Source organism: Nannochloropsis gaditana (assembly GCF_000240725.1).
Source record: "Nannochloropsis gaditana CCMP526 unplaced genomic scaffold scaffold205, whole genome shotgun sequence".
Classification (NCBI taxonomy): domain Eukaryota; class Eustigmatophyceae; order Eustigmatales; family Monodopsidaceae; genus Microchloropsis; species Microchloropsis gaditana.
In genome coordinates this window covers 24,061-36,490 of record NW_005803748.1, presented here as the reverse complement: position 1 = coordinate 36,490, position 12,430 = coordinate 24,061, and the positions used below count along the sequence as shown (strand labels likewise).

At 55.8% G+C, this 12,430-nt stretch overlaps 1 protein-coding gene across 1 annotated transcript; it reads left to right on the top strand.

Moving 5' to 3' along the window:
• Nucleotides 1-446: 446 nt before the first annotated feature.
• Nucleotides 447-1,654, top strand: NGA_2031220 (wd40 repeat-containing protein; the record flags this gene model as incomplete). Its single annotated transcript, XM_005855408.1, has 1 exon — nt 447-1,654. A coding segment is annotated over one exon (979 nt), but the record flags the coding sequence as incomplete, so codon positions are not given.
• Nucleotides 1,655-12,430: the final 10,776 nt, after the last annotated feature.

Below are 12,430 nucleotides of genomic sequence, written 5' to 3'. Positions count from 1 at the left end.
TCACACAAATATCAGCCAATGTTAAACCACGTATCGATATTTTTCTCTTTATGCCACAGGGATCATTTGCTCGGAATGGTAGACGAGTAAATGATGGCTTCCACGACGAGCGGCGCCCTACTAGCGACCTATCCAACGCCTCGATTGCTCCGACCATCCAAAGTACAAATTACCACGTTGCAGACACCTATCAGTAGGCAAACAGAAGAATTCAATGGCGACGAGAATGAGTAAGTTTGGGATCGGGCTGCGAGACCAATAAATGTATCTTTTAAGGAATGTATCCGAGTTTGGTGGTCGGGAGGTCAGTGAAGTCCAAACTCAACGACGCTCGCCACGTCCGTTCCGACGCAAAACCCGTCTAGGTACGTCCTTCATTGTGTACACACTGTTGACGGTAGTACTTTGGCTGCTGCGCTGTCAAACTATCAAATCAAAATCTACGATCGTTACACGCTCGAGCCTAAATCCTCCTCTGCCCTGGAAGGGCACTTGGGTCCTCTGACCGGCCTTTGTCCCTCGCCGGATCATCCGTCCCTTCTCGCTTCCTCTTCTGAGGATAAAACTGTGCGCTTGTGGGATCTACGGGTGCAATCTGGCTGTGTGAGTGTGATTCAGCAAGTCGACGAAGCCCTCAGCTGCGCCTTTGGAAAAGGGTCGGGCTTGTTGGCCGTGGGGGTGGGATGCCATGTGGATTTTTTCGATGCTCGTCAAACGAAGCAGGAATCTAGAGGAGCAAGTGGAGGAGCACAAGGAGGTAGCAGAGGAAGTGGAGAGAGGCTGGGGCGATACGCGGACGTCCACACGGACATGGTGACGAAGGTGGTCTTCCACCCCTCACAAACCACGACATTGGCGTCAGCCTCAGAGGACGGGCTGGTATGTTTGTATGATACAGGAGTGAGTCAGGCCGATGAGGCGCTGGCCTGCATCTTGAACGCGGAGAGCCCTGTCAGGGACATGACTTTCTTCGGGGCCAAAGGAGACGGGTTGGCGCTCTTGACAGGCAGCGAGGGGACAAGTGTGTGGCACTGGCCCTCAGCTTTAAGGGCGTTAGATGTGGAAGATTTACGACAAAGTGCTGGAAGTTTTAATCGAGAAAAGGCATTGTTCTCGATCCAGTACCATTATGACCAGGGAACGGACCGTCTCAGGCTGGCCTTGAGTGATGTGGAGGGATCCGTCACTGTCGTGGAGGTACAGCCTGGGGGAGAGATGCACCCTCTTCTCCGGCTTGAAAGCGGACATAAGTGCTTGGTGCGTGCTGTTGATTCTCACAACGGCACCTGGGTTACGGGAGGGGAGGACGCGCGTCTCTGTCTGTGGAATGAGAAGGAACAGGAGGGGCAGGTCAACCAAAGCACCGCATTCGACCGCAAGCAAAAGAAAGGCAAAAAATTTGCCCCTCATTTCCAGCCATATTGAGCCAAGAGAAGGGACAATCTCAGAAAGCATACAATACACACGAATCAAAAGGCTTTCTTCCCAAGTTGTAGCAGCTCCTTCGAGGGAGGGGATCGGATCGATCGATCCGATACACCGCTGATAGCTATCCTTGGAGCGTATGCACCTTTGCCAGACTTTTGGGCGTCTCTATTGCTCTTGTACAACGCATTCGTTATAAGTGGTTTCTATGAATAGGGCTTTAAATTTATCATTGTGCACAATTGTCCCACTTGCAAGGCCTTGTTTTTCGGGGCGGTTGCAGTCCAAAGAGAAGGGCAACGTCTTGAAGCGCTTTCTGTTCATTGTTCTTATTGGACTTTCCCGATAACTACAGCAGGGGGTTGTATCCCGGTTACGGGCATTACAGAAGAAAACCGGCATTAGATGTCTGTTCCGAATGATGAGGAAATTATGCCACGCGCAGATGAACCCTCGACGTTGACGAGAAGTCCACCCTCTCAAACGAGTCAGGCCGCCCATGCTTCATTGAGACCAATTCAAAGCCAGTTTTCGGGTGCCACGCCTGTCTGGAGAAAGCAGCGATCCCTGTTGATACTTGGAGCATGGATGGCTTTTGCTGGTTTGGTCATCCTGGGACTGGTGCTCACGATATCACACAATGAAAGCCGGCGTCAACGCCTCCTGGAGAGAGGGAGTCTCCCCTCCCGAGTCATGTTGGGCCCTCCCCCATCCCAAGACGTGCCAATTTTAGGAACCCATTGCTGTACCACCGAGTACGGCCTTGAGGCGTCCACGATGGCTGCTCAGGCCACCAACTCAGCGGCGTGGTCGATGGGACATGGCAAGCATAGTCGAGCACCGCCCAGCCTCGAGGCCAGGCTTTTCCGGGAAGCTGTGGCCGATGCGGATTCAACGGGGGCAGGAGGCAACCAGGGGCTTTCTGGAGTAGTATATCTGGTTGTAACGCCTCGCCGCACGGAAGACGCGCTCGGACAATTGCTCAGGCGGCTGCACGAGCATTTCTTGCGCCTGCATCGATATCCCGTCGTCGTGTATCTAGCCTCCGAAAACTTGACGCAAGATTCCCGAGACCACTTGCAGGCCACTGTCCCGTCCAGCATTGTAGACTTTCGCCCGGTCCCCGATCTCTTGGAGCAGCACCAAGCCCTGCAAGCGCAGGGGTCTTCGGGAACGGAGAGGAAACCGGCCATCCTCAGGCCGGAGGCGGCGGCGTACGAGCGTGCCCTCTGGGATTTCCAGGTCTCGGAGGCCCCGCGCCTGCTGGCACAGGAGTTCGAGTGGATCCTGCACCTGAGCGAGGACACCCTCTTGAGCCAAGACGTGCTCCTAGACCCATTCCACGCCTTGAGGATGACGGACCGGAGGCTCGGGTACATGGCGGCGCACAGGGCCGTGGACGAGGAGGGGCTCTGGGCCTTCGGACGGAAATTTGCGGAGCAGCACGTGCTGGCCAGGAAAGGGAAGGGAGAGGCGGCACTGCACTTGACTTGGAACGTGCCCAAGGCGATCGACGCGCGATGGATCGCCTATCACAAGAGCGTCTTCACGTCGGAGTTGTACCGGCTCATGGTGGTCGCGTTGGCGGCTTCCCCTCTCACAGACACCCTCCCTGCCTCCACGCCGTCCCCGACGAATGCTCCTAAAGACGCTTCTCTTTCGCGCCTTTCTCAGGGGCGAAGACCCCCGCTTTCCCTTCCCTCGGCTCTGTTTGACGCCGGTGACGTCCTACTTGATCCGTCTGTTGCAGCCATCGCGGCGGCTGTTTCCTCTTCCTCTCCGACGTCGCCGTCCAGCCGCATACAGTCCGAAGTTGCGTTGGATAGGTATCGTAAAGAAGGCGAAGCTGCTCCCTCTCCGTCCATGGTGAGCCTGCGGCTGCCCGATCCTGCCGCCGTCCTGACCTTGGGAAGCCTGGTCACCCTCACCCAGGACGAATTCATGCAATACCGAGGCTTGAATCTTGAGCGCCCTCCCAAGCGGACCGATGGGCTCCAAGGCCTCTCCCCCGAGGAGGCAGCAGGCGTGACGCGGAGCTCCTGGCGGGGCATCGAGATCATCGCGACCGAGGCGGAGGACCTCCAGCCTTTGTTCTCGGTGCGGAACGCGGGCTGGTTGGGCGCTGATGTCGCCACGTCCTTCCGGTTCCCCCCCCGGCACCCCACGGGCCTGCGCACCTCTGGTGTGGCGACTTCGACGTCGGATGCGACTCAGGGGCCAGGAGATGGGAGAACAGAGGGGCCGAAGAAAGAGGGAGACGTGGGGGAGGCGGAGCACGGAAAGTACATGTGGCTCTTCGGAGATACCTTGCTCGGCTACGCCAACGAGGACCGGCGCCTGTCAGGGGCATTCTTCCTGCACAACAGCGTGGCCTTCTTGCCGGTCATCAATGTCAGCGACCCCCGTGCGAAGCCTCTGGGCCCCGAGGACGTGGTCTTCGCCTGGAACGTGTCCAAGGGGGGATGTCCGGTCTCGATCTTCGTACGCGGGCCCCCGCAAGATGACGAATGCGTTCACACCCAAGACTATCTGTGGCCCATTTCGGGCATCGGAGTCAGCTACCTGGAGCCCCGGGCCGAGAAAAAAGGCAACGTCAATGGCAAACGAGGGAGAGGGGACAGCGGCAGCGAGTTCGACAGCAGCACCGCGGAGGGAGACGTTGTGAGTAAAGTCATTGTTCTGGCCGTGCGGTGGGCATACGTCAAGTCTCACACCGCCTCCGTGGATCTCTTTGACGACAACGCGTTCAACTTCAATATCCTGGGCACGACAGTCTTGGTCGTGGATAATCCGCACGCCCACCCTACACAGTGGGAATACCGCCAGCGGGATCTGCCGGGAACGGACGCGAATCTGAATTGGTACTCGGCTATGATGCATGGAGACAAGGACGCAGAGCTCGCCACGGGCCCGGAGGACATGATCTATTTGTTTGGCGTCAATAACACGGAGGCCGTCGGGACGCCACCGCAGCAGTGGCAGTATGAGACACTCTCCCGCCTTCCGGTCAGGAGTCTGGTCGACCTCTCCTTTCGAGACATGGAGGTGTGGGCGTTGACTAAGGGATCCCCGGACGAGAAGGCTCAAGCAACCACCGACACGGACACGCGCCTGACCAACACCACCTGGGCCCCGTACCCCCTTTTCCTCCACCGGCACCTGAAGGCTGCGCCTTTGGTGTTTCCTGTCTTCTCAGAGACTAGCGTGCGTTACAGTCATTCTCTAGGGGCCTATTACGGTGTGGTAGTCGACTGGCTCTCCTCTAATGTCGTCCTTTACCTAGCAGAAGACCTCACTGAGGCATGGGAGCCTGTGGTTGTGTACAAGATTCCCCCACCGTTCAACGATCCAGCTGTTTACATGACGTACGCGGGTAAAGCTCACCCAGAGTTATCGCGCGAAGATGAGCTTATTTTGACATTCATGACGAACGCTCCGGGGGATTTGGAACCTCTGTTCGAGACAGGCGCTAAGGACGTGTATGTGCCACGATTCCTCCGCTTAAAATTGGAAAGGCCTGCTCCAAAAGCACTGAATTTTGTGGTGGTACAGGAAAATAAGTCATTGGGAGGAACACAGACAAGAATTGCATGTGGTACGGGTCTAGAGGAAAGCCACATAGCTAAACCAGCCGCGTAAATATTGGCTTTCAGCTTCGGGGGACGGTGCATGTCCGTACTTAGAATTAGGGCGCTGACGTGATTAATATGCGCGACTGAGCCACAGATGAAAGTGAGATTTTGTGAAAATAATGTTTGAATTCTGTGAAAATTCGAAATCAAGACCCGACTAGTCCACTTGCGTGTTGATAGACTGAGCTGAAAGTAGGAAGAAGTATAGTCTGTATGCGAAGAAAAATCAAGAGAGTCTTTTTTTACGACTGTGTGTGATATTTCGTCCTAATTCCCGGTCAGCCCCACACCGCTGTCGTTTGACACAGAAGACGACGAGAGGACCTCGATCGGTGCCAAAGACTTCAATTTTTCTTCTAGTCGCTTTTTCTCAACACGAAGTTCCTTGTTATCAGGGTGATAACCTAGTGCCTTGTCGATATCTCGTAAAGCGGCATGATGCATGCCCTGCCCGATGTAGGCGTAAGCTCGGCGTTGTAACGTCTTGACGTGGGACGGATCCAATGCTAGCGCCAGTGACGCGTCCTCCACTGCGGCTTCGAAATTTTTAAGTTTTAGGTGAACCATGGCTCGATTAGAATATGCAAGCTTACTTTTCCTGTATAAATTTGTGACAATCATATCAGACCTATCCTCAAAGTCGATTTTTATTGTGAAAAAAATCTGCGGGAGGATCAGACGTGAATTTTGCCCCGTTTTCGACACTTCAACGCACCCATCCAACGTGAGCGATCTCGTGTAGCACCTCAGCGCTGATTTAAGATCACCCTGTCGATAGTAAATATTGCCCTGTTCCCGAATGTCTGTGGGGTCCTCCTCGCCTCGCTCCCTTCGCAACTTGCGTTGTCGTAATGCTTCGTCTTTGGCTGCCATGACCTCCTCCCACGCTGTAAGTTCGCGGCTCCAATCTTGCATAGCTTGGATATTGGCTTGCATTTGGCCATGCGCCCGCTGAGCCAGTGTGCGCGGATCCATCATAAGCCCTTTGCAAAAATCGCCCTCTTATGGCATGAAAGATGGCAAGTCATAAGGAACACTCCTCCCAAAAACGTGCCACGGGGAAAACGAAGGCTCCCAAAAAGGGACGATATGGGCCGTTTTCGTGGCTTGAGCGAGGGCTCACGCGCGCTCTCCTTCACGCTCCCGCCCGCGCCAAGACATGTCCGCGTTGCTTTCCACAGGAAGTGACCTAATACCCACCGACGGTGATTTCGACGATGTTAGGCATTATTTTAGTTGATAGTGTACAGAAATAATTGAATGGTGTCCTCATTTCTGGAATGCAGGCATTTTCACGGCTCTTCCTATCCGATTACCATGGTAGTTCTCGTTGCAGACTATCGGCAGATAAGGCTGTCCCTGCCTTGTTGAGGTTATCGGTCGCCTTCCAAACCATGCACTTGTATACAATTTTATTGAAACAAAATTTCTGCAGGTAGGAACGCGACTGCCGGTTGTGGAAGGAGAAAAGCTGACGCGTCCCTGCTTTCGGTCGGTCACCTCCCCTCAATTTGCTGGAGGAACACTCATACCGCCGAGACGAATCAAGTGTGACGTACAGAAACGATAGCACCGACCTCTCCAGATAGCCTTGCGCTCGATCGAAAGTGTGGCGCTCCTGAAGGCCGGGAGGTCAACGAATACCTACAGGTATTTATTTCATGGCGCCGAAGAAGACAGGAAACGGTGCTGATGAGCCCAACAGCAACTCAAATGCTGGTGCTGGCACGAAACGCAAAGCCGAAGCGATTAACACAAGAGGTACTGGGCAACTCGCAGCTTCCAGCAGTCCAATCAACAGCGGATGTAAAAAGAAGAAAATGGCAGGCAATCAGAAGACCCTTCAGGCGGCGCTTTCAGGGGAGTGTGACACCCTAGCCTTACTGAAATCTCTGCACGACGACATTACTAATGTCCGGCAGCAGCGCACTGCTGAGACCGTTCTTCCGACAAACGGCCCCATGGATCCTGAAAGGGGGTACCAGGAGCATTCGGGTGACGAATGCCGAGACTCGCCCGTGCGAAAACGGGAGGTCTCCGGCCCTCTGGTCAACGCGCACCTGGAGTCCTTCCTGGTCGGGCACAAAGTGGACCTATTCAATGCCGCGGGCGAGATGAAATCGGGACGGATCCTGCGGTACGATGCTCGGAAGGATCAGCACCTTTTGGCTTTGCAGCCGACAGGTGTCAAGAGGTGGGTGACCCTCCGGGAGGAGTCCGCCCGCGTCTCCTTGGAGGTAGTCTGGGGACGCATCTACGGCGCTCCGTGGTGGCCGGGCGAAGTCTGGTGCCACACGACCAAGTTCCTTGGGGGGGAACAGCCGTATCCGCTCGTGGAAGGGAAAGTGCTGGTGGTCTTCTTCGCGGGGAACACGCACGGATGGATCAATCCCTCCCAGAACGTGGAGGGTCAAATGAGGTTGATGGTGGAGGAGGTGGAGGAGGCCATGCTGAAGAAGCTGGGGGCCAAGCGGTTCACGAAGGACAAGCCTAAAATTGAAGCGGCCTTACTGGAAGGTAAGCGGGAGCAGGAGCGGATTATTGAGCTCCAGGACCAGGCCCTCGTGGAGGCGGTGCGGGAAGGACAGCGGATGGAAGCTGTGGGGGGAAGCCTGGGGGGCAGAGGGCCGGCGGGGAAGGGGGGAAGTCGGCGACCTCCCCGGGGTGCAGAGTGGGAAGGCAAGTATTTCAAGATGTTCAGCAAGAAGATCAACTACCCCACGGGCGGGTGGCTGACCGGCCTGGTGCGGCTCTACTCCCGCCGGTCCAAGCTCCACCTGGTAGTCTACGACGACAAGACGAAGCCGCCGGAATGGTGCGATTTCACCAGGGCGGTGGTGAAGGAACTGGGCGAGAAGGATCTGGCCGAGGTGCGGCAGGCGACAATGAAGCCGCGCGCTCTGACCATGACGCGCGGGCATGACCAGCTCATGCTCGACGACGCCCGAGAGGAGGCGGAAGCCGCCCTGCCCCGCTGTGTCAACTGCCAAACGCCGCGAGCCTTCGAGGAAATGGTTCACTGTGCTCAGTGCCAAGCGTGTTACCATCCTCTTTGTCTCGACCTGCCCCGCTCGAAGCCGGGGGGGGCGCTCTGCACCACTCCAGGGGGGGAATGGCTGTGTCCGGGCTGTGTGTCTTGCCAGGGTTGCGGGGTCCAGGGACGCGATCTGCCACATCGAGAGACAAGCGACGCTGGGAACGGGAACGGGAGTAGCGGGAATCAGTTGGAGGAGGTGCAATTGGACCCTCGGCGTGGGGTCTTGGCGTGTCCGGCGTGCCTGGCCAAGTACACCAGGAAGGAGTATTGCCCGGCCTGTGCACAGCCCTGGTACGCTCATCCGGAGGAGGAGGACCATGGCGACGTAAAACCGCAGCGGGTGGACAAAGGGGTAGAGGGGCAAGAGCCGGAGCAGAAATTGACCGGGGAAGGCTTAGGAGAGCATGTGCAGCAGCTGGACGGCTTGGAGATCGTAAAGACGGAGGTGAAGATGGAGGAGGCGAGGGAAGAAGAATGCGAGCGACGTGAGAGCGAGGGGCTTGATGTGATGGAAGGGTCTTCACAAGGCAGACAAGAAGAGAAACAAAGAGAGACGCGCACGGTGGCGCCGTCCGCACTATCACCGAGGGTGCAGTGGCGGGAAGAGGACAGGCGGATGTTGAGATGCGACAGACCCGGATGCCAGCTATGGGTGCACGCGCGCTGTGAACGTTTAGATCCAGCGGATTATGATGCCATGAATGCAGAGCCCGCTAAGTTTCATCCACTCTCGGTGGAATTCTTTTGTCCTGGCTGTCGGAGTGAGGCCTTGCAGCCCTTGTTGAACCTCCTCGTCAGTGAAGATCACCTTTACCTTTTTGCCGAGCCCGTCACAGAGGAGATCGCTCCCACGTACTTTGAGATCATCCGCCGGCCCATGGACTTGACCACGATAGCCAACAAGCTCTCGCGGGGCGAGTACCGAAACACTCAATGCCTCCGGGACGATTTTGAGCTGATGGCTCGGAACGCCTTAACTTTCAATGCTGCCAATAGCAAGTACTGGAAAGAGGCGCTCCGCTTTTACAAAGTCGCGCTGGCGAAATTGGAAGAGGCAGCCCCCGCCAAGACCCGTCCATCTTTTTGGGCCCAGGAGATCGTCGATTTGATTGCGAATGCCAAGCGTGGCAAAAACGTCGGAAGCACGGCAGCGGTGAACGAGGGCTTGGTGAGGACGGACGCGCCCTCCATTCAAGCGCCAACGCGGGACGACCCACTACTACTCTCAAAGGAGCTGGAGCTGCACGGAGAGCAGCTGCCAACTACGGTGGAAAAATTTAACGGCAAGGCGTCCGATCACAGCGACGGGGTTGTCAGCATGGCCGAAGCAGGAGATAATAGGTTTTTAGTGACTGATCGGCTTGCAGACAGTCACGCGAATGGAACGGCAACCACGCCGGCAGTAGGAGGTCGCTGTGTGCCCCGTGAGCGGCAACAAGAGTGGAATCCGAACGGCGCGCTTGAAAGCAGGAAGAAAAAAGGCCAAGAGATTGTCCTGCATGCATGGGATGGGCCTGAGAACTTTGCGGTGGCCAAGGAGATGCTGATCGGGCAGCAAGAGGCATATTTCGGCGCCTGGTTGGAGGCCTGCTTGGTGTGCGGCGCCGCGGGAGACCCTTCGCAGCTTTTGTTTTGCATGGACTGTGGTGAAGCATATCATTTTTATTGTCTGCAGGTGCCGGGAGTGAAACAGATGGACGCCTACACGCGGGCGACTTGGCGATGCGCGAATTGTAAACTCTGCGAGATCTGCGGTGCGTGTATCGAGAAGGAAGAGGGAAGCTTACTCCAATGCGAGCTCTGCGACAAGGGATATCACATGTCATGCCTTGAGCCGCCCGTACCGGTGGCACCTAAGGATCCGTGGTACTGCGGGAGCTGCATAACATGTCGGCTCTGCCGGAAAAACCCAACAAGCAGTTGCAAGACGTGGAGCTGCCACCCTCTGGTTTGTTATCAGTGCGGAGGATTCCAAGAGAAAAATGCCGAGATGCGTCTCCGATGCCCAATCTGCCTGGAAATTTCTATACACGATGATGCAACGACCGCGCGTCAGATGGCAGTGGAAACGGATGAGCGGAAGAAAGTGCTTGTGCAATGCAATACTTGCCGACTTTGGGCCCATGGCTCTTGCGATGCCACTTCTCGTATTCTGCAAGAAAAGAAGATGCAGCTGGCCGCGCAAGGCGTTGCCCCTCGTCCATGGACTCGGGAAGACTTCGCAATGGGGAATAATTTTAATTTTGAATGCCGGCGGTGCGTGCTCATGGAGAAAGAAAGACGAGAAAGAGAGGCGGAAGCGGTAAAGCGTCAACAAGAGAGGCTGAAAGCCTTGGAGCGGATCCGTGTCAAGCAAGAGGAGGATCGACGACGTGATAAGGAAGAGCAGCTCAAGAAAGAGCGGCAGCGGCACGAGGAACAACAAAGACTTGCTCTTTATCAATATTATCAACAAGAACATCAAAGGCAGCAACAGCAGCAGCAGCAGCAGCAACAACAACAACAACAACAGCAGGATCGACACAACCAATATCATGAACATCATCATCACCAATCCCACCAGCACCATCAAGCACAGCATTATAAACATCACGCGGCTCGTCAAGATGATTACCCGAATCAAGTAATAAAGCCGAAATCAAGCGAGGACAAGGGCTCCACTTCTGGAGCTCTTTTCCAGGTTTCATCGCTCACTTCACCGTGCGGACAAGTCACGTCTTCCCGCGATTCGAAGGCCGGGGTAACAGGCATGTATAACGGAAATGAGTATAGGAGGGCGGAAGTCATGCGTTCTGGATTACCTGTCGCGTCGTCGCAAGACGCCTGTCGCCCCCAAAACTACTCGGGTCCATCTTCGGCCTCCTGTTCTGCTGGTATGCCTACCTCTTTACAGCAGGGCCCGCCCATGCCTCACGGGACAAACGGGCACCGTATTGTACAGTCGGCAACGGTTGGTCATCTGCTGCTCGGTACACAAACGCATCCTCCGTCGAACGCGCATCCCGCTCCAACTCCAGCCCCTCCCATTCGCACCTCTGCACCTGCCCCGATAACATCCACGGGCAACATGCTCGCACAGACGGAAGAGAGGAATGGGTCCCTGACGTCCACCTCCTCTGCCGGCGCTGCAGCTATAGCCGCAGCAGCCGCCATGGCCCCAAGGCCGGGGGGCGGACCTGGTCGTATGCCTGGAGGCATGGTGTTGCCACATGCTCACCAAGGGGCGTATTCGCACCCCTCTTACACCAGTCATGTTCACCCCTTCCACGCGTACATGCAGCAGCCGCATGCGTATCTTTCCTGCACCGCAAGCAAGGATCCCAGCCCTCAGAACTCAGCCGTAGCAGCCTCCTATTACCATGCGGTACAGACGGTGCAAATGGAATACATTAAGCAGACCGCCGCCATAGGTGGAGCGAGCCCAGCGACCGCTTTTTCTTCGTCCTCGCCTATGCCTTCCTCCGGAATCGGGCGCCATGAGACATTGGAGATTATGGGAAACAGTGCCAAAGCGAATACCACCGGTGGGGCACTCCTTACGTCGATGGGTGAACATCAATATTTGCCTCACGAACATTCTGCCCGCGCTTCCATGCATCATCAGAATGGGCGAGCAAATCACTTGTCTCACATGCAAGCTCAGCAACAACATGCATTATATCAGCAGTATCAACACCTACAGCTTCAGCACCAGCAACACCGCCAGCAACAGGAGCAAATTGAGCACACATATCGTCAATGTGTCCTGGGAGAATCTGCGCATTCCGCGCAGTCTCAACAACAGTCCGATGCGGATGTAGAGAAAAAAAGCGAGCTCAGCACAGGGAAAATAATGATCATACAAGACCGACAGCAGCTTGAGAATGCCTATTACAATCAGCAACAGAAAGAATACTTGGCGCGCCAACGCATCAAGCAAGAGCGAAAGGCGAGGAAGGCGGCAGCGGCAGCAGCAGCCGCAGCAACAGGAGCAGCCGTGGCAGTGTCAGGCGTGAGGCATAATCGCCCTCCCCAGCAAAACTATTCAGATCAACATTCCTGCACACGCGAATCATCCCGTCCCCCTCAACACCCCGAGACTGTGCGTTTCGTTCTGCCTGACGTTTTCCCCGGTCAACATGATCTAAAGCTGAAAAAAGAGCAGAGGGTTGGGAAGCTTCGAGAGGTAGTGGCCCTGCACAAGACAAATGTGGAGGATTTGGCCGACGGGAAAGATAAAGAGAATGCGCGAGATGTAAGTGAAATAAGTCGAGTGTCCAGTGTCTCGGAAACAGATATTGGTGTGCCTCCTCGACAGCCATCATCGGCCTCGGTGAAAGCTGGACAATTGTGCAAC